Source organism: Taudactylus pleione, unplaced genomic scaffold (assembly GCF_031769625.1).
Source record: "Taudactylus pleione unplaced genomic scaffold, aTauple2 ptg000016l, whole genome shotgun sequence".
Taxonomy (NCBI): domain Eukaryota; kingdom Metazoa; phylum Chordata; class Amphibia; order Anura; family Myobatrachidae; genus Taudactylus; species Taudactylus pleione.
Genome location: NW_028284418.1, coordinates 47,543,686 through 47,566,050, shown reverse-complemented (window position 1 = coordinate 47,566,050; position 22,365 = coordinate 47,543,686). Strand labels below are relative to the sequence as shown.

General features: G+C 44.5%; 1 protein-coding gene across 1 annotated transcript in view; it reads right to left on the bottom strand.

The window, feature by feature from the left end:
* SUPV3L1 (Suv3 like RNA helicase) overlaps positions 1-22,365 on the bottom strand; it is a 46,467-nt gene that overhangs the window by 10,780 nt on the left and 13,322 nt on the right. Inside the window, exons 4-13 of the mRNA XM_088476102.1 lie at positions 21,355-21,469; positions 17,491-17,659; positions 16,216-16,327; positions 15,937-16,014; positions 15,029-15,120; positions 13,181-13,361; positions 12,234-12,327; positions 7,422-7,641; positions 7,065-7,145; positions 6,515-6,691 (exon numbers count right to left, since the gene is read on the bottom strand). Of these exons, the coding sequence (XP_088332228.1) occupies positions 6,515-6,691; positions 7,065-7,145; positions 7,422-7,641; positions 12,234-12,327; positions 13,181-13,361; positions 15,029-15,120; positions 15,937-16,014; positions 16,216-16,327; positions 17,491-17,659; positions 21,355-21,469 (1,319 nt within the window). The remainder of the gene's footprint in view (positions 1-6,514; positions 6,692-7,064; positions 7,146-7,421; positions 7,642-12,233; positions 12,328-13,180; positions 13,362-15,028; positions 15,121-15,936; positions 16,015-16,215; positions 16,328-17,490; positions 17,660-21,354; positions 21,470-22,365) is intronic.

Sequence of the window (22,365 nt, the reverse complement as noted above, 5' to 3'; positions counted from 1 at the left end):
AAAATCTTAGTACCAGTGATGTCTGGGACGAACTGGAGCCCCCAGAAGGAAAGCCCCTCCGTCTCGAATTAAACTTCCGAAGACCTCGAGGAAGAAGGGAGACCGGAGGACACAGGTACACAAAGTGGAAGGACCACTTCACTGACAAAGAGTCACTGAAGGTAGCTTCAGTACTCCTGGAGCTGGACTGTAACACCGGTAATGTGTGATCAAGTCAGAAGGCCATGAGGATCAATCCCCTCAGGGAGGCCCCCTCTGCTCACCAGGAGTTGAAACCTCTCTTGGAGAAGAGACTAGTCCCCGGGATGCACGTCGCGACGGCTGAGGAAGCCCGCTTCCCAATGGAGAGCTCCGGGAATAAACACTGCAGAGTTGGCCAGGAGGAGACCCTTGGACTATGTCAGAATGGATGACATACCTGACATTGCCACCCAACTACCAGTGTTGCCTAGATGGAAGTCACTGTTGTGACACTGTCGGACTGAACCTATTCAGGTTTACCGTGACATATGGGTTAGGTCAGAGTGAAGGTCCAAGACAGCCTAAAGTATCAACAAGTTAAGTGGCAGGGCAGAAACGACAGACGTCCAACTGCCCCGAAACGAATGCGGACCAGACACTGTCTGTAGCAAAGAACACCCTGGACGAGATGGCCATAGCCACCCGGACAGAGACCAACTCGCCTCCGGAGAAAGTATCATTGTTCGAACAGCGATCCGATTGGGAAAAACTCGATCCATCTGGAGGGGAGTCAATTATGGCAAGGCCTGGAATGGAACTGAGCACATTCCACCCTACCAAAAGGTAGACACTCTGGTAGACCGCGCATCACAAAGAGTAATGACATATGTCGAATGTGTAGATATCCGCACACTCCAAGTTGAAGAGTGGAGATCTTGTCTTACGCCAGAAAAATTATCAGAGTCTGAGAATCCAGCAGTGCTCCCAGATGAAGAAAACCCTGTGAGGGATGTAGGGAGGACTTTTTCTCCGTTGACTAATTATCTGTGCCGAGAAGAAGCCACGGTTATCCTGACCTGGCGGTAAAGTACCTTGGTGATCTTGCTAAAAGCAGGAGACCGTCCAGAGAAAGGAGCATTCGGATACCCTGAACAGGTGAACTGTCAGAAAATCCATAAGGCTGGTAAACCCCGGTGGAGTTGAGGACAGTCCCAAAAGGCAGAGCCCGAAACTTACAAGTGTTGCTGTGGCACAGCAAACCTGAACCCATGCTGATGAGAGGGCTCTGTACGTACCCGTAGGTACGTATCCTGAATACTCAGATATACCCTAAAATCCCCAGGTTCCAAACGTCGGATGATGGAGCATGGACGATTCCACCTGAGTCCAGGCACCGTTGGAATCTGATTCAGAGATTTGAGACAGAGTATAGGCAAATGAGGACCAGTCGGTCACCGCCCCAGAAAGAAAGTAGAACAACCAGTCCCTCACTGAGATAGAGAGGCTGGCCGAAATAGCTCTGCTTACCACAAAGACTGTATAGCTTTCTGGGATTGTAAGGCCCTGATCAGGTCTGAAGAAGGGCCCGTGTAACAATGCCTGTGAGGAGGCCGCCTGAGCAATGAGAGGCCGTTGAGAATCAGTACCTCACTCTGGAAATTCCCCAGATGTAGACCTGTCCCGTCAGGCTGAGGGTATATCCTCAGGTGTAGAAACAGGGTCGTCCGGAAGTCCAGGACTGCTCGGTACTGGATATGGTGGCCCCCATGGAGGCCGACAGCCTAGGAAAAAACAGGCCTTTAGGCTGACCCTGAGGACAAAAAGACTTAACAGAGTTAGTCCGAATGTAGTGGGAGTAGCTAAAGACGGTATCTCCCCATTAGTGATACTGCCAATGATGCAACGATCTTGTCAGGACCAAACAAGATCTTCCCCATGGAAGGAGTGTGCACCTCTGCTTTCCCATAACACAGCCATAGGGTACTGCGGCGGATACAGACGCCGCCGAAACCCTGAAAGTTAGAAGACCGGCATCCCATGAGGTAATCCCACATATGACCACTGCATATTTTATGTGAGCGGCAAAAGATATTTGAACCTCAGACGTGTTGGAGGGGAAAAACATCACAAAAGCATCACCATGCGATGTCCATGGTAGGACGGGCAACAGGCCCTGAAAACGAGTACATTGATTTCAGGCAAAGTTACCACCTACGGATCCGTAAAATCCGTCCAGGCCTGGATGGGAGGCGTATTAATGCCTGTAACCCGATGATTAACATACAAATCCATCCCAGAAGGGGATTTCCATTACTTGTGAGGAGCCTCAGGGAATGGGAAACAGGAGGCCTTTGTGACTCCTCGTATCTGGCGACAGCCAGACTCCCGCTATGAGATCCACCCGCTGGGCAGAAAACGGGAGATGTATGATACAGGTGCAGGATCGACATTCTCTATATCCAGAATGAACCTGGCTACCAGCCCCAAAGCAGGGATAATAATACTTGAAATCGGCTCCCCCCATGTGAGAGGGAAAGAGCCGAATATACCATCCAGTTCACGGCAGAGCCACTGGTCAGTAACCACAGGGCGTATATCACGCCAATTAGTATTTCGTATAAAACGACATCCACCAGGGTGGCCGTTGTGGTAATCCCTGCAAGGGGAATGACAGACCGATGTGGTATCGGAGGTAATTCATGTACTGTGAAAAACCCCGGCGGGGAGCGACAGTCTGTTGCACAGGGGTAAATTGCAAGAAATTGCGAGATACCCCGAGTTCAAAAGGGCAGTATGGTGAAGTAACTCCAAGCGAGTGACGACAATGGGGCCCGCCCGGCGATCCTCAAAGGAGAGGATCCTGAGAAATAAACCGCCCTTTAAGGGGGTCGTGCAAGGGGCCCCGCACCAGATGGTGCCGCATACATAAACCTTTCTGAGTTAAAATCCTCCGCACTAATTCCTGCAGGCTATGACTTGCAGGATAGCAATAATGGGTGCAGTATCGTGTGCAATCTCCTGGTCAGATATATCTGACTATCTTGACGGAAATATTAAGCAGCGCCATACCGGTCCTGACTGACGCTAAGATTAGCTGCAGGGACCCATTATCAGCGTATGCAACTCACAGTTCCATCTAAAATATGGCAACGTGCAGCACGCAACAGTATGTGACAAACCTCACAGATATTAACAAATATATATATGTGAGGTCTCAGAACCACCCCAGGTACACCTGTATTAGGGCAGATAAAGAAAAGGGATAGATATACACTGACAGGTGAGAGAAAAAGCAGACAGTCAGCACTAGCATAAGTCACATACAATGCAGAAAAATATATATACATACATTTGCATGACATATAATATACTGCACAATGTCGCTACATTCAACTGCCCAGATTCAGTGTCTGGGAAGGCTATAGCGCTGTGTACACTCACCCAAAATGGCCAGGTACGCAGGGGGACTGGGCTCACTGACATCCTAAGAGTTCTGCAGCACCACAGAGAGAAAATGGCCACTGGAGACCTCAGAAGAAGCGTGGCCCGCGGAGGAAGCAGCTCAGCGACGCCAGACTGTATTATTGAAAGGCGCGCTGAGCTGAGGGGAGGAGCCGCTAGACAGGGAAGGCTTCCTCCCTTGGCTAGCAATTAACCCCCCGGGATGCCGGCTCCCGCTGCCGCTATAATCCCTGGTGGGCTGTGGACACGCGGGGTATGCCTCCATGGAGGGGGAGCCCGCCGCCACCGCTAGCGCCTCCGGTCTGTCCCCAGAGACCGGAGGCATAAGGCTGCATATTCACACGTGGATCACCGCAAGCGGTGACCACGCGACTTACCTGTCCCCGTCGATCCGGCAGCAGCCCAGGGATTCCTCCAGAGCCCGGCTAGTACAGACTCTGGGGTCCCGCTGCGATCCCCAGATCTGTACTGGCGTCGCAGCGCCGGCGGGGTGTAGGAGTGGCAGCTCAGACGTCCATTGGACAGTCTGATGCTGCCGCTCTGAAGAGTAGTAAAAAATAATAAAATAAAACTCTTTTAAGCTTAGGGGCTGCTAAGCAGCCCCCCTGCAGTAACGGTGACCCAACTCCGGCCGGGCACCAACTTAAACTGAGGTGCCTCTGGCTGGGGGGTGGGGTTATAGGGAGAGTGGACCCAAGTGCATCCTGGGAGCTAAAAGCTTTAACTGCGTGGTGCCCGGATTTGGTTGCCAACCTATACCCCAAGGTCAACCCTGTGGACCCCCTATGGACCCTGAAGTAGAAAAAGACGCCACCGGCCGTTTATGAGGCCACAACACAGACTCCCTCTGTAAAACATCGGACAAATGCTGAACCGATGTAGTTAGAGTATTAACCCACGTAGGCTCCGGAGAAACCTGGGAAGGGACAGGGACACTGTGGGGTACCATCGTCTCGGGAACTCCCGCATGGGTGACGACACCACTGACTGCTGGGACAAACCCTTCAGGGTAAACGCAGGTGGCGGAGCTAGCTGGCCCACAAGGGTTGTAAGCGCCTTAGCGAAACAAGCCCAGGGAGGTTCCTGTACTGGGACAGTGACCATAATCGGCCGTGACAGTGCCAGGCACTGGGGACATAACCCCTCCGCATTACCCTCCCCCTCCGCTATTGGTACCTTACATTTAGTACACATGAGCTGGAGAGGAAAGTCAGTCTCAGACATGATGGTAAGTATGTGACACTCACACCTATACGTATTGGTATAGTGTGAATAACACCCTGCACACCGCGCGGGCTTTGAGCAGAGCAAGATCAGGGACAGTAATAAGGCCGACAGTAGAAAGTGAAAGTACAGACAGCAGGCTAGCAGATTAGTCACATACAATGCAGAAGAAACAAATCCCTGCACTATTAGCGCTGATTTTCAACTACTCAGACCCTCAGGCTGGTAGGACTCAGCGCTGCATACACTGACCTGTGACAAACGGAGGAGAGGTATGCTGGGGGACCCAGACCGCAATGCCACTGCTCACAGGCTTCCAGCAGCGTTCACCATGCTTCAAAGATGGCCACCGAGGAGCAGGATGAAGGAGCCGGCCTGGGGGAGGAGCGCTGACACACTATGGCCAATCAGACAGAGCAGAGAGGCTGTGCGCAGCAGGGGAGGCGCCGGCTGTGAGACAGGGAAAGCGCGCTCCCCTGGCATGCATTTAACCCCAGGGACGCCGCAGCGCATGCCGCTCAGCAGCGGCCCGCTGTCCCAGGGGGTAGTGGAAGCGCAGGTTGGTCGCCTGGCTCCACGCTGCAGCCAGTCCCCAGGGAGCCCCCTGCCTGGGGACTCAGGACCATGTGACCAGCGGGGACCCACCGCAGGACCCCGCTGCTTACCTGCTATCCCCTGGGATCCGGCCATGGTCCAAGACATCTGGGGGCACCGCTAGCCGTGACCCCAGATGTCTACCAGCATCCCCGGATCAGTACCGGCGGTCTGGTACTGGCGGGGTGTAGGGGAGACGGCATGGACAGTCAGTACTCCCAGATGTGCAGCCAGCGCTGCCTTTAAAACGAACTTCAGGGGCTCTTCATAGCCCCCCTCTGCACAGTGCCTCAGACTCCGGCCAGGCACCGACGAAACTGGGATGCCTTGGCCCGGGGGCGGGGTATAGGAGAGGGACCCAGATGCATCCTGGGAGGCTGAAAACTTTAACTCTGTGGTGCCTGAAGACTGAAGTCATCACCTATACCCCAAGGTATCCTGTGGATACCCTATGGACCCTGCGGTAGAAAATTAAATACAAAAAGGGAAAAAAAAAAAGATCCACAAAAAAGGTAAATGGACGTACAGGTGTGTCCTCACACATCATTGCTCCACTCGCTTCAAACAGCCAAACGCCAGCTCCTGTGCCACTCAGCTAGTACTGGGCGTCTTTTATTGCCAAAAATGTGTCTTAGTTGCAATACAATGCGACTAGGACGCACCAGGAGATGAATTGATATAACAAGCGAAACTTGTATATCTGCGTGTGACTGAGTCTCATTGTACATGAAGTGCTATGATGCAGCAAATGCAGCTTTTTTCCCATTACATGTTCCTTTGTCTATAGACTCAGTTACACACAGATATACATACAAGTGTCACATATTAAATTAATCAGCACAGTCTCCTGGCACCTCCTAGTCCCATCACATAGCGACTCGTATGCATTTTCGGCAATAAAAGACGCCCGGCGCTAGCCAAGTTGCACCGGACCTGGTAGCTCACTCACGTCAGGCATATCGCGCTGCATGGCGTAATACATACAAAATTATGATATAAGCCCAATCCATAAATAGAATATAATTATAAAACTAAAAAAAAGTATCTAAGTTTTTTTCTAAATAACCAAAAAAAACCACACTACTTTAGACATAATACAAGACAACAATGTCGCACAGAAAAAAATAAAATAAAAGACCTACAGATTGGAATTTCACTTGGCTGCTCTAATAAGTTACTCTTGTTCTTTCGAAAATGTGTCTGGTCATGAAGCTAACCAGTTAACTCTTTAATAACCTGTACTACCAGGCTTGATATAAGAAGAGACACTCACCCTTAGCAGTGAAGTAGAAACAAATGGCAAACTGTGGTTTATGGGAGCTGTGCAGAAGACATATCGTGCCCTTAAGTTCAGAGGTATATGCTGGATCATGTCAGCGATCAATTTAAAGTCTTCAATATTGCACACGAAATAACGCCCGTCCACCTGAGAGAGACTCACAAATATGTCCTAAAAGTCAAGAGAAATTAAAACAATGTAGTAAGTGATGCTGTCATTAAGACAAACCAACCATTAGTGGCTTTTATTAGACACCATTAATTCTAATTCTCTTCCCATTACAAAGGCTTTGCTATTCCTGGTACGCCCTGTCCATGTGCAGAGCTGTATAATTACTTTATGGGGTCAGTGCAAAGAATATAATATTATATACACAGCTGTCAGGAGGACTGAATAGGAACCGATCGCCTTAAAAAATAAGGAGTTTGAAATAGGGAACAAGGAAATTCTCAAACCCCTAATATTACATACACTTATACATTACATGCAGATGTTACCTATAAAAGGAATAGATTATAAGACAGGGACTCTGCAGCATACTCACTATGAGGTTGGACAGAGTAGCATCAGGCAGGTGATAAGCAAACATTTCTATTTGTTCTGCAGTGGGGTGCAAGCCCGCAGCCTAATGAAAAACAAAAATATGGTCAACAAGAAATAGCTAGAATACCTTAACTGGCTTTTAATGTGAGTATATGTAAACTCCGTTTGGCATCTATTTCTCATCGCTAAAAGGAATTAAAACTACAACTGAAATCCTCAGCGGTCTGTAGGGCTCACACACAAGTTTGTATGGGTCAGCTGTGAAATTGCTGTGTTGATAGTAATACATTATGGACACATTTCCCATTCAGGATCTAGAACAACTTTTTAGGTCTGTAGAAAGCTACAGTGTATGCACCTGTATTTCTGAGATGGGCTTGCTCAGAATGTCCTTCAGCCGCACAAGGTCATCCTGCAGCATGGTAGTAACTTCTCCTTCCTTAAATATGGAGCTGAACCTGCCGGCTCGTCCTGCAATCTGAAGGGCCTGGGAAGTGGATATGATATCAATCTCTTTCTCCCCCTTATCATTGAGAGTTGGTTTAATCAAGGAATTGAATATGATCCTTTTTATACTCCTAGAAACAAAACAAAAAAATATATACTGTAGAATACTCATTACCTATAACGTGGATTCTCTAGAAAGGATTTATGTAATATGGCCACTAGACCTATAACGCATGCAAACGAGACATCCTGTTCTAATGTGACCAAAGGCAATAGGACTAAACAGAGTAAAGCGAATACTAATATAAACATGTCAGATTCCATGTAGTACAATCTTGGCATGAGCCTTAATTTGGACTGATGCAGGGATGGACTGGGGCTGTAGCTCAGCCCTGGCAGTCCACCCTCTGCCCCCGTCTCTTCCCAACCCATCACTGCCGTGGCAGCCCTTCCCTCCCAGATAACCTGTATCCAGCAGCGTTGGCACTTCCGGCACACTGGCAGAATGGGTCTTGCGCACGCGTAGATTCCCGATAATCGGGAATCTGCAATCAGCAGTGAACTCGCATTCACTGCTGAATCAGGCCCATAGAACATATAAAAATTGTGGAACACCACACAGATTCTATTCAACAACCACCCTATGAATACACAATCAGTATTTTGCCTCAAAAATTTGTCTATGAAGGGGGTGTGCTACCTACTACCGTTATTCATAGATACAGCAGAGAAAAGGCTTTTCTTGGCTGTATCAGGCCCATAGAACTCAGGTTTCTTAAAGAAACTGCTGCAAGAGCCGACCCCTGACACACCTGTCTGCATTTTATGAATATGTAAAACAGATGATGGTTTATGGGCAGCAGCACAAAAGCTATTAGAGCTCTGTGAAACACCAACCACCTGTGGACTTACAAATCATTCAGACTTTAATTTAAACTGCTGGCTCCAATTGGCCATCTAACCCTTTATTCATTCCCTCACAATGACTTCATCTCTGATAAGGTTTGTGTGTTCAGCCATGGAATTCTATTGTGGAATTTAGTGACCTATGCCCTTCTCCTGTGTGCACAGTATGAGAGAGACTACAAAAAAATGTAAATTGATTAATACAGTTAACGTGCACCTCTCACCATGACATAAGATTTTCTGATACAGAGCTACCCATTCATGCAAAGCACAGCTAAGGGTTAATGCGTGGTGATCGCTGCTTTGTTCCTATTCACCTTTAGACAAGAGATTATAGAGCACCCAGTAATCCAGTACAATCACTATTTTTGCTACAGACACTCACTCAGCTCCCTGTCACATACAAAATCATCTCATAGGCCAGTTTCTCACTAAACGTTTTTAATCGGACGTAAAAAAAATGGGCGTTTTTTTTCCTGTGGATATGTCCCTTACACACACACACGGTTTTGTGCCTTGTGTATGAATTTTTTACCAATCTTTAACACTGAAACCGTGGACGGCAGCCGTCCTTGTCAGTGGCTATTCACGGCTGTAACATGGCGTCCATGCCTTGCTTGTGCCGGCTGAAAGCATCCATGTATTTACATGGTTAAAAAACCTGACTATTGCCGTACAGTATTTTGAGTTAGAGTGCGGTTACGACCATTTAGTGTGAAATCGCCCGTACGGGGAGATGTGATTTCTATGACCAAAACTACCAGTTTATGAAAAGGCATCGTGCACATTTACATTGTAATATTAGAAATCACTATCACAGGGTACAGAATTCCACAATAATTCACAATAGGGATTCATAACATCAAACATACCCCGTCAGTCTCTTTCCTGCCAGAAATGCTACACACAACGGAGAGGGAAAAAAGCCACCATCACTGTGATCGTAATACTTCAATGAAACGTTTAGCAGAGAAAACTCTCCCCACAACCTATTCATCTGTCATTTCCCGTAAACTGCATTGCGGATAGTGTCAGTTCTGTTATATATAGAGTGTGTGAGACAAGGACCTGACATCATGGCAGGATAGACACACTCTCTCTAATAAATATATATATTAGACACACACACACACAATATAAACACCGCAAGGCTATATTAAGTGGGAATACTCATGTAAGACGGGGAGGACATTCTTCCCAGTTTTAAGGATAAGATAATTCGCTTTTCAACAGTATTTAGTTTTACATAAAGAAATTTACAACTTTTCTCTACAGCTTATAAATACAAAAGTAGGCAGTGTTAATTACAACTCGATATCAAGTGCTTATACTGGGTACACACTGACAGATATATTGGCTGATCAATTGATCGCCCAATATATCTGCTGCACGTCGGCCAGTGTGTGCCAGCGATATGTCTGAACGGCGTGCACAGACGATGGACAGATATATCTGTTCATTGGCAGGGGTGTACGGGCGGTCTGCAGACTGACCGCACACACAGCGGCAGCCGCGGGGTGTAGGGTGGCAGGGTGCCCGCCCCCCCCCACCCACTGGGGCCCGCCCCCCCCACCCATGACCACCAGGACCCGCTGCAGCATGCAGTTGATGGTTGCTCAGTGTGTATGAACGACCAACATCTGCAGATCACTCGATCTGCAGACCTATCGCTTAGGTGTGTACCCACTATTAGAAACAGGTATTTACCTATAGTATTGCTTTAGAAAAAAAATACAGACAGAATAATAAATGTAAATATATAACCAGACTGTGCACAATAAAATCATCACCACAACAACAGTAATTTAGCATGAGAAACCATTGAGCACCTAAAGCTCCAATCAAAATTCAAATAACACTTACCTAGACTCTAGATAAGTGTTATTTGAATTTTGATTGGAGCCACTACTCCGATCATTAAGCTGGCGTTTATATATGATGCTAATTGTTCTGGAAACACTTCACACAAACGTACGGCAGAAGGATAAAAGTGTCCCAACAGATAAATTAGCGACAGTAAAATGTCAGAGGACCAGATAATAATGGTTCCTGCAATATTAGCATTGAAGGCTCTAACACATCTAAGCTAAAGCTGGGCATCCACTATACAATTTTCTGTCAGATATCTGTCTGGTTGGAATGAAAACCTGGTAATGTATGGGAGCAAATGACAGTCAAACATATGGTTTTAAACACTGAAAAAAGGACATAAAAAAAAAAAATGTTTAAATTGGTTACATTTGTGTGTTTTAATCAATTTGTCTGAACAACCATTTTTGGCTATTTTCCAATGTTTGTGAGCAAATGGACGACTGGCATTTGCTCCCATACATTACCAGGTTTTCATTCCAACCAGCCAGATTGGACAGATATCTGACAGATAATTGTATACTGGATGCCCAGCTTTACACTGCAGAAATCATTATCATCAGGTCCTCGGTCACTTTGCTGTAACAATTAAAAAGTATAAGCCCAGTGACCATTTGATCACAAGGAAGGGGAACACAGAAATGTAGATCAGGTGTCGCCAACCCGTTGCTGGCGAGTGACCGGTGGCTCGCAGCCGCAAACTGGGTAGCTTGCGTTACGGCTCTAACCTCACGGCGCACAAGCCGCACATAGGACGAGCATGTCACACGGTGCGGCGGCTGTCACTGCATGACAGACACTGCCAGCAGGCTCGCCGCTGACCGCGTTAAGAGAAGGCAGTGTTTGGTGGGAGTGTGGGACCAGGCCATCCACTGTCCCACCAGCATAATACATCCAGCAGCACCCTGAGAGGCAGCTTTCAACAGGCATCAGAGGTACAGATTGGGCACTTTGAAAAAGGAGTGTGGGACCGTAAAGCGAACGGAGATAAAGTCCCAGCCAATCAGCTCCTAACTGCCATGTCACAGGCGGTGTTTGACTGCAGTTAGGAGCTGATTGGCTGGCACTTTATCTCCATCCAAAGCTTAGTAGCTTTATCACTGTATTAATAAATGCATTGTTGTTTTTCTATGACAAATTTGGTTATTAGCCAGATTTTTGCTTTCAAAAATAAAATGTGGCTCTTCAAGATGTCTCATTTTTCTCAAGTAGCTCCCACCCCAATTAAGGTTGGAGACCACTGATGTAGATATTACATTGGATGGAAATGACATGTTGAACCTGATTCAGAGTTGTACAGAAAGCAGCCACAATTGCATCTGCTTCCCCTGCTCTGAAATAAATGTGAATCTCGTCCTGTATTCAGAGTTAGCCACACCTGCCCCTTACAGCCACTTGTGAAAGTAGCCGCCATCATCGTCATTTGCACCAGCCCTATCCTTGGGGAAAGAGATCAGACTGAAAGCAGGTGATCTCTGATTAGCTCACAATTCTGTCTCCTTGTTAACAAAACCCTTATCCTGCTTGCAAATGCCCTGTTACCACCCAGTTACACCCACCTAGATGTGAGTCAGAGACCCATATGAATCTGAATCACCTGTAATTACTGCATGTTGCATATACAGGCTTGATGCATGCGCAGTTTGCTAAAAAACAAAAACCCACAAAATTTGTCTGCAGATGAACTTATATGCAACTCAGAATAAGGCCCACTATGTACAAATAATGAAGAGGTTATCAACTATCCCTCCACAGTGCAATTCTTTGTGCAGTGCACTAACAGCGCATTGGGCAACATGGTTTTGCATAGACCGCTCCTTAAAAAAGTGGAAATCTGAAGATATCCAAAGGACAAAGCACCCTATTTGGTAGTTTCTTCCAAGTTAATCATTGCTCGCATTCAAAAGATAAATAATTGACAAAGTAATAATATAGAAATTTTACTCACAAATTCAGCCCCATTCCAATAGCATCTGTGGCCACCAGGATTTTACATGGATCATCTGGATCATTAAATTTTGTTGCCTGAGCAAGTTTTGTCCCTAGAAGAACAGGAAGAGCGTTAAAACGTTTTACAGTCAAACCGCCCTTTTACAGTTTTCAAGGGACCAGGAATAATCGGTGTAAAATCCAGAATAGTGCAAGATGAGAGAGAAGTCTAAAGTACACATTAGACTATATATTTGCCAATTTCCGACGAATTAGAAGAATCAAATCGTCCAGTGTGTATGCACTATTGCGCGCTCCCGTGCAGTTTGTCGGGTCTTCAGATCAGCAAGCAGCGCAGGCCAATGTGAAGATTCAAGGAATGACATTATGCGTCTTGAAGGTTAAATCAGGCGGTTATACACCAGATTGTGCAGTACAGACCACCCAATATATCGTCCAGTCGCATCTGCCGTCGCAGGGTACACAAATGGTCTAGTGTGTACCCAGTCAAATGAGTAAAAGAACACACACAAGACACTCAATACCACAGTATATCCATTATCACCCAATTAGATGTTAGAGAAAATCTATTTAGAATAAGAATAATTGATCGCGCCACCTACAAGTAAACGAAGGAAAGCAAAGACCTGACCAAACCATAAATGTGTGCGAAGCTAGTCAAAAATGAAGTCAGCAGACTAAAGTAAAATAAATTAAGGTGGGATCACAACAGTGCTTGAAATGTTAGTGGTGTTTACAGTGCTGGCAGTGGGATCAGGCTGAAGCAATGATGGAACTCTACTCCCCTGTCATATGGGAGCAATTCAGCTTTGAAGAGGCTTCAATGATTCTATGAAGAGCCCAGGCTCATCAACTTTTAAAAAACTAACAGCTGCAGAATTTTAGATAGTAAGTTATCCTCTCATGGTATAGAAAGGAAGATGTGTACATGAACATCTCATTCACCTGGCGGTAGGCTGCCATAAATCACAGCACACTGCAATCCTCGAGCCTCAATCTGCCGGCTCACAGAATAGATATCGTTCTTATTGAAGCAAACTATGCAGTCTCCAGGGTGGAGATTATCCAGTGACTGAAGTGCATGATCCAAGATCTTAATGGGGGTCAGTCTTTCGTAATTCCTCACCTACAAAAAAAATAAATAGAACCTCACTTATTACGCAAAAAACTGTGGTAGCGACCCTCTGGGTCTTATCACCAAGACTTGCTTTTTTTTTTAATTTGCTGGATTTCTAAACCATAGTGACAAACATCTACAGGCTGAACCCGATCATCTTCCCCTTACTGGCACAGTATTCAAAGATCATCTGCATTTTATAATCCATTGTTAAAATGGAAGGAAGTCAGTCTTCATCTTGGCTGGAGGCTATATTGTAAAGTCAAATAACTATCAACTAATCAAATCACTACAAGAACATTAGGTAAGACTGTAAGCATTATATTTCACAACTCATTAAACTTAGATCCTAATGGAAAGGAATGTTGAAGTGTATGGAGAAATACACACAATCGCAAAATTCTCCCTATATGATCAGACTGTAGTATGTGTGCTGCAATTGCTCAGTTCATCAGTTAGTCAAACATGCAGCAATGTAATCAAAACTTGTGTCTCTGGGAAATGCGGCCGGCATATGGGTCGCCCGTATACACGTTTACGCAACAATACATCTGCATGATATATCAGCATCGGTTGTGCTGCAGGGCCATCCTGATATGTCTGTGAACGACGTAATTCACAGACCTATAGGTTGTACACACCCACCAATGCACTTACGATATATCTTTAGTTGAGAGTGTACCCAGCATTAGTCACATGATTTTATTTTACATTTACAAATCACATCATAGGAAATGCAGCGGAAAAGAAAAAACCCTTAAAAACCGTAGGATTTAAGGAGTAGTAGCTTCTTTTAACCAGCAGGTACTACTGCTGACACCCACAGGCTATAAGACGTTACTACACTCTATGGAAGTACAGTATCTGTGTTTTATTAATGAAGTTATGCTTTCTGAAACCTCATCTATTTAACAAATAGAAATTATAAAAATACAAGGTGAAACCATCCCATTCAAAGCAAAGGCATCTGGAGGCAGTGATCCTATGGAGTACAGCTTGCAATGTATTTAGGCGACAAGGGCACGTTAATGCTGGGCTCCAATATTGCACCTGGACTATGGGTCTTATTCAGGCGCATGTTTTCCTTTTGCAACTGTGGCTTGCCATTGTGTGAGACTAGCAGTAGAGAACGAGGCTGGAATGGATGTGGAGTCACGGGCAGTGCCCATAAAGGCGCAGCTAAAGTACAGAGAGGGCATGGTGTGGGTGTGTAGTCGGAGCTCGTTTAAATGGCCGCAGAAAAGTTCACATAAATCCTCCTGCAGGTGTCTGAGTTGCATGTGCTCAGACACTGGTGAAATTGCAAAAATTGATAATGATGACTGCATGCGACTGGTCACACACAGCAAAAACACAATTTCAGAACTCAGTGAAGCCATGCCCCCCCAGTCACAATCCATCCACATCAGAACCAGGTACGACAAGGGGATGGAGTTGCAGCTGGAGACTTGCGTATGCAACTACAGTACCTCTGAAAAGGTCACAAAAATGGGATTTTGTGCAGATGCATTTTGTGAGGACGCATGCATCTTCCCCTGAATGAGCCCTGTGTGTGTATTCACTCTTTAATTACATTTGGAAGACAACTTATTAATGTTGTTCAGCATAGCAAAAAATGCCACACAAAGGACCATAGGTTTCAGCAACACAAGGAAAGAGAAGGAAAATAATATTACCTCTACTTCTTCCCCCGTAGTGTACATCAACTCTGTCACTAAATTAATAGCAGCAGACTCTCCACATATATGAACTTCTTGTGCCCGAAGCCCTGGAACAGAAAGGTTAGACGAATCCATTTTAAAAAATTGCATCGAAAAACCTTTTGATAGTTGGGCCAACAAGAGCGGGTAAGACAAAAAATGGTCACAAGTAACGCATTTACATCAGCAACTTGGATGTAGTTATGAGGAGACCAGCGGCCGCGATGCCGCCGGTCTCAATACAGACAGGGAAAATCCCGACAAGGGACTTAAGATAGGCGTTGAAATACTGACACCTATCTTAATCCTGACGCAGGAACGCCAGCCCGAACGAGGCAAGTCCAAGGCGCCCTTAGCGTTAGCCGTGGGAGGGAGGGGGGTATTGGGGGTTAGGTTTAGGCATGAAGGGGGAGAGGTTAGGTTTAGGCACTAATGGGGAGGGGAGAAGGGGGGGGGGGGGGGTAAGTATGCCAACCAGCCAGCATTACATACCCATTCCCTTCCTTCTATGTGTATCTTTGAGGGCCACATTTTGAGTTTCGTATTTTGGAAAGTAACTTCTGGTGTTTGCAGAAGTTTAACAGCATTGAGTTATGGTGCATACACACGGTCAGATATTTCTTCAGGCCTGAACGATAACGATTTCAAAAATCGTTCATATCTGAAGGAAAATCTGATATGTTTGAACGATGAACGATGAGCGTTCCCGATGGTCAGATAACGATATCTGACATCTGATGTGTTTGCAGTCAGTTTTGGACGATTTCAGTCATTTTAATGCAGTCAAAAACCAATCGGTCAAATTGTTCATCAGACACATCTCAGCGGTGGTTATCACCCCCCTCCAATACTTCTACAGACAAAAATAAATGAATGCCCCTTACCGAGGAGTGCTCTGGTCCATGCCCAACCTCTGCTAGGATCTTTTATCATTTGAATTTCATCTATCACCGCGACCTCATCTTTAAAAAGGAAGAACATAAAAATAAATCAAATCACTGGTGGACAAACATCAAAGGGTCTCCATAACCTCACAATCATCAGAATATATGGAAATCCACAACGATCATGGATCTAATAGTCATCAACACAAGTTTTTCTTATTACACAATGTTAGAGTAACTTTGCCATTCATTCTAGGTGGTGTAAGTAATGTTACATACAAGGTGTATTAACGCTGCACATCTCTATTGTACACGCTGCATGTGCTGCTGCTTTGCCATCAGAATTGACATAGATCATCTCCTCCCCTGTGATTAAATCACAAGGAACTCCCTAGAAAGAGGGAAAATAAAAAAATAAATAAGAAAAACATCATAAAAACCATAGAAAACACACAATACTCCTGCTAGCAAACAAAATAGCAAAAAAAATAAAATATATATGATTTAAATGGCTGCTAACGCATTATTGCACCCTGACAGCTGTTGTTCGCCATACCCGACACACAAACTATAGTGTACAAACAATAAGTTACTCAACCAATTTACAGGTAAGCAACAGGTGCTGGAAATGTATGGGCTAATACAAATGTAAGGAGGCCTGGAAATGCTGGTCTTTCCAGTGCATACACCGGTTTCGGTGAATCATCTGGTATGTTTTACTCCAAATGTAAAAGTAAATGAATATATGCGAGTATTCATACTGTTTAGTTAGGACCATCGGATTAGCATACACACCTTGAAAGTGGAGGACGGCTTGTCCTAAATTTGCACATGCTGGCAACTTTAAAGAGAATTGTTTGTAACAAAGCTGGAGTACTATGTGAGGTTATTTTTATATATTTATATATTTATTATATATATCTGTCTTCTGAGCAGCGCTTGCTAACTGTGATTGGTTGAACAACTTCTAAACTACTGCCTTTCATTTATAGGTTTGGTTTTTATTTGCAGACTAGGCAATAGATTGAAGAAATTCAAAATAAGTCAAATGACATCAATGAATAAAGCTGGGACTGTTCGTGGACGAAAATCCCAGCATCCTGATTGGTTGAACATGCTTCCTGTCCAATCAGGTGTCATATTCAGGTTCAGTGGGCCATCGCTCCTCATCCCTCTGTCAAATGCAGCACCCTGTCAGGGACATCCCTAATGCATGGTGGGGTACTAACTAAAAAGGGAGCAATGTACAAAAGTAGGGATTGTTCTTCCTCCCTTCCTTTTTTTAATTTAATTAAAGTATTGCATTGCCAACAATCTGCTTTTGTTATTGCAAAGTTCCAATGGTGTATATACACATGAAACTACATCCCGAAATATCTTGCTTGGCAATGAGTTACTAAAGAATTTCTACAAACAAAACGAAACAAAAAAAATAATAAATTAATTTTCTGCATAGAAATAAATAATCCTGGTCTGGCACTGAAAAAAAACCAACATAATAAAACAATGAAAAAACCCAGATATAGTCCCAACATAACAGGTCCCATTTCTTACCTCTTCGTTGCTCTTTTTGTAGATCTCATGTGCAAGCAGTTTGAGAGGGCCACAGTATATTCCTGACTTGGCACCCAGATACCTCTGTATTGCATGATAGGTTTTACCACTATTTGTAGGCCCAGAATGAAAAATGATCTTGCGTTGAATAGATCTCGCTTCAGGATACCTATTGGCAAAAGTTACAGTCATTGTAATTACAAGGTGTGCCAAAACAGATTCATAAATGCAGGTCACTATAACTGTGCAGTAGAAATCCATTTCATCTATATAATAAAGAATGTGGGTTCCAACTGTGAAGTTATGGATTTATTCCCATCTCCCTGCACCAAGCCCCTGTCTTATGCGTTTCACATGGGACAATTAGAACAGGAGAGCACTGTTACAATGATGGGATCTACAGCAAGAGAGCTGATAGTGCATACTTTATATCACAGAATGTCATAAGTTATGAATGTACACTACTCATCTAATAAAGGCCAGAGGATGGAGATCTTTGTTAGAAGTAACTCTTCCTAACATTAAATGTCAAGAAGGAAATTCTTCCAGAAATAATATTTCATTTTTCACTTTATTTCATTATCCAAATAATCATGAAATTATGCAGAATTGACAGACTGCCAGTAATTGCCTTATTATAGTGTTACTTCTCACACGTCCCAGATACAGCAAACATGAAAGGAATGCATGCAGATACCAAATCCTTCGTAAGAATCTCTGGTTCATACAAATAAGTTCCAAAGGTAAACACTTCAAGCATTGATTCAGCAATTATTTTACAGATCGGCCATTGGAACCCTTAATATAACATGCAGATCTCACCACAATCCTGCTGGGCACTAACAATCAAGTCCATACAGCCGATGACACAACGCAGTACTATACATCCATTATGGAGGTGTCAGAAACATTTGTCCAAGAAAAAGGCCGTATATACAGATGTGTCCACATACATCTAGCCTCAACATGCCACACAACGTGACTTGCTTGGCGTGTGAGCCCCCAGGTTCTGTGCAACTCTGCTAGCATCGGACATGTTTTTTTGCCAAAAAACCCATCTAAGTCGCAATGGGATGCAACTAGGACGCACCAGCAGACTATGCTGATTAATTTGATCTGTGTGCACCTGAGTCTGTATATGAAGCACAATGGAACTTGGAATGAAAAAAGCTGCGACCACTACATTGTAGCACTTCATATACAGATTCAGAGACTCAGTCGCTTACAGATATTATTACATTTTATTTATAGGGCGCCACAAGAGGTCCGCAGCGCCGTACATACAGTAAAGGGTACACAGAACATTACATTACAATACAGTAACCAACTTATAAACAGAGCACAAGTAACAATTAGCAACCCAATTCTCCATACACAGTACAGCTCTGAAGGTGAAAGGCCGTCATGGAAATGCTGTGAGACAGTGGGAAGGAGGGCCCTGCTCCTAGGAGCACACAATCTAGATATACAAGTGTTGCATATCAAATTAATCAGCAGTGTCTGCTGGTGCGTCTTAGTCACATCACATTGCTAATTAGTCGCATTTTGGCAAAAAAAAAAGCAAAAAAAGACACCAGGCGCTAGCAGTCTCGAAGAACCTGGCGTGCTGAGAGGGGGCTTTTACCGCGACTGCAGCAAAGTTGTGCAAGAACACATCTGTATACACAGAGGCCACCGTACTAACATGCACTCCACCAACATTTGGGGCCGTATTCAATTGCCGGCGAAAAGCAGAGATCGGCGAAAAGTTCGACGGTGACGTCATTTGCCAGGCAAGAACTTTTCCCCCTATTCAATTCCATTGACTTTACGCTGGCGTGAAAAATCTGAGCCTTCTAACCAGCGGGAAAGATTTGCCTCTGAAAGAAGGCGGAAAAAAGTGCAGAATTTGGGGTTTGGGGTGCAAAGTTGCGGCAACACCCCTGCAGCCTTGTACAGTCCCCAAAAGTTAAACTGCCTCAAAAAAAAAAAAGTTTAAAAATTACTTTAGAACACCCAAAAAAAAAAGTACTTTCGTTTTGGTGGTGAAAAAAAAAAGTTGGGGGACAAACTTAAAAACTAGCGAAATAGACTCCAGGGGGTCCTCCAAGTATGCCAAAGCTGTTTTTTGGGGGATTGCAGGTGCATGCTGAAGGTGCTTTTTTGTAAAAGCTAACTTTAGCGATTTTTAACCATGCTTGCACCCATTTTCATATTCCCCAAATTTGCTGGGACTACTTATTTTTGCCCCAAAAAACCCCTCCTAAATGCTATTCTTCACCACTTGTGCAAAGACGCTAAGTAGCACCATTTGAGAGCAAAAATACCTTCAGAAGGGCTATTCGGGGGATATCCATAGTGATTCCCCATGTCAGTGCATCTATTGGGGGGTGTCAGGCTGATTTCCCCAAATCTGACAGGACTTTTCACCTGTTTGAGTTTCGCCGGGACACGTTTTCGCGTCATTTGCAATTTAATAGGGCGACTCGCGGTGAAGAGTGCGATACTTTTCTGGATCCAAAACTGGCGATGACGGCAAAAAAACTCTGGCATGCGAAAAGTCCTGGACTTTTCGCTGGCAATTGAATACAGGCCATAGAGGCAATTACAAAGACACCTCTATAACAGTGGCAGGTGGGGAGTTTGACTAGGGCGGTATACCTGTCAAACTGTGACGAAGGTGTCCTAAGGCGAGCTAAGGGAGGACAGAGGAGGGCCGATATGTCACATCTGTTCAAATCATTTTTCTTTATCATACCTATTTAACATTAACACTATCAATCATCATTACTTCAATTAGCTTCACTACATTAAGCTTGCACTGTTCATCATTGCCTGGGGAAGCCGCCCTAAGGTGTGCAAAACGTGTAGCACCACCCCAGGACATTAGTGGTATTACACTTTTGGGAATATATTTCATATGATCTATTATGTTATTCTATGTAATCTCATAAATTCTTATAAATATTTGAGAACTGACCAATTTTTACTCAACTCGTTTTATTGTAAAGTCTTGTTTTTTCATTACCAGTAAAATATGTACTTATTTAATACATTTTAAAGTTTGGCAGCGTATAATTACTCTATACCAAAGGAGTGCTCCAGGTATTTGCGTAGAAAGAAATGTGCATTGTAACCTATCATTAAGATGAGTAATATACCAGATTACCTACTGTGCCTATATCATATCCACACCGCTAAACACTAGGTTTTCTTGAAAACCATTGGAACATCAGGAGAAGGGACCTACTATACAACTTCAATTTGTGGTTGTAATATTGTCCAATGCGATTATACCATATAAAAAAGGTGACTGCAATATATGCACTAACTTATATCAAAGACCCTTTTACAGCGTACCCTACGATCTTTTGTTTAATTTCTCTATAAATTCATGGAAAGACAATAATATTGAAGACATTTCAGGTAAAACCTGAAGACTGAACACCCTCAATTTTCAGACTTTTAGGGACTTGTTGTTTATTTACTCCCTTTCTTGGATGTATTCCTGATCCTCATCACCACATGGTCCTCTAGTTTTTACACACTTGAAACTTCTGGGAAAGTAGGTGTTAAATTAGGAAGCTATATAGGCCAAGCACTTACAATAGTGACTGTGGTCTTTGGGTATAAAAAGATCCTGATCATCGCTCACATAAAAACCTCCAGGTCACATCACCAGTGCTTCCTGTGTGTTACCAACGGGACGAATCCATGTGTAATTAGCAATCAAATGCCCTCCGCCCCTGAGATATACATGAGCCAGGTATTTCTTAGAACACTAAGGAAGGAAGCATGGGATATAAGATAATAACCCCCTACACGGATTGCACTGAAAAGGGTTAATAACACCCCTGACCTGCCCCAAGATGAAAACACCCTTACCAATTAGGGGGTAACCGCAAGTCACTTATTTTGCGGAGGTCATCTAGACAGTCCAGCATTGGGAATATCTTTTTGGCATGTCTCATGAAGAATGGAAAAATATCATCAATGTGACCTACGTAAGGAAACAAATGGTTTGTAAATATATCACAATAGGACAATTGTGTTTTTGTCATAGTTAAAGGCTATATACCTCATCATTCGTCTCATCTAAGGGACACTCCAGACCGGGGATAGAGGGGGGCTCAGGAGTAGGCACTAAATAGTTAAACTATTGGAGCTGACCCCCCCCCCCCCCCCCCTTCCACACACATCAAACTCAGTAGCAGCATATCCACTACACGATTCCCTCCATGAGCGATATCATGTAGTATGTCCCTGGCAGTGGTGTGCTCAATGTCATTAACGACAGTGAGCATCCACACTGAGCGATATCAATCATGATATCGTTCAGTGACGTCATCCTCCCACATCCGTGTATTTGCAGAACCTGACAATATCGTCAGGTTGCCCTGCAACTACGGGCGATGATAGATGTCGTCAACAACCAGCAGGAGCGCGCATCGCTGGCCGTTGACGGCTTACCCACTGGCCGATATAATGAACGGTTACGATATAGTTAGCATTCATTTTATCGGCTAGTGGATACGCAGCATCACATTGGCCATTACCTCTGCTTGGCAGGTCTTGGAATTGGCAGCACTATCAGCCGGTTATCCTCTCCAGATTTTTCACTTTGACCAGGCGGTGCTCTTCTCTCTGCAGTCTTTTTAACGTAAGGTGGTTTCTCGCTTTCATATGAATCAGGAGATTGAATTACCTGTTTTTTGTCCTTCTGATACGGATCGGCTACTTGGATATAGCCCGGGTGTTGGGACTTATGTGGACCGGACTTTTTGGACAGTTTGAATGTCGGACGTCTCTTGGTCCTCACCTTCGGGGCTGGCCTGCATCCAAGCAATCCATGGCTCGCTGGGTTACTTCTGCTATTAAAAAGGCTTATGCTGCTTT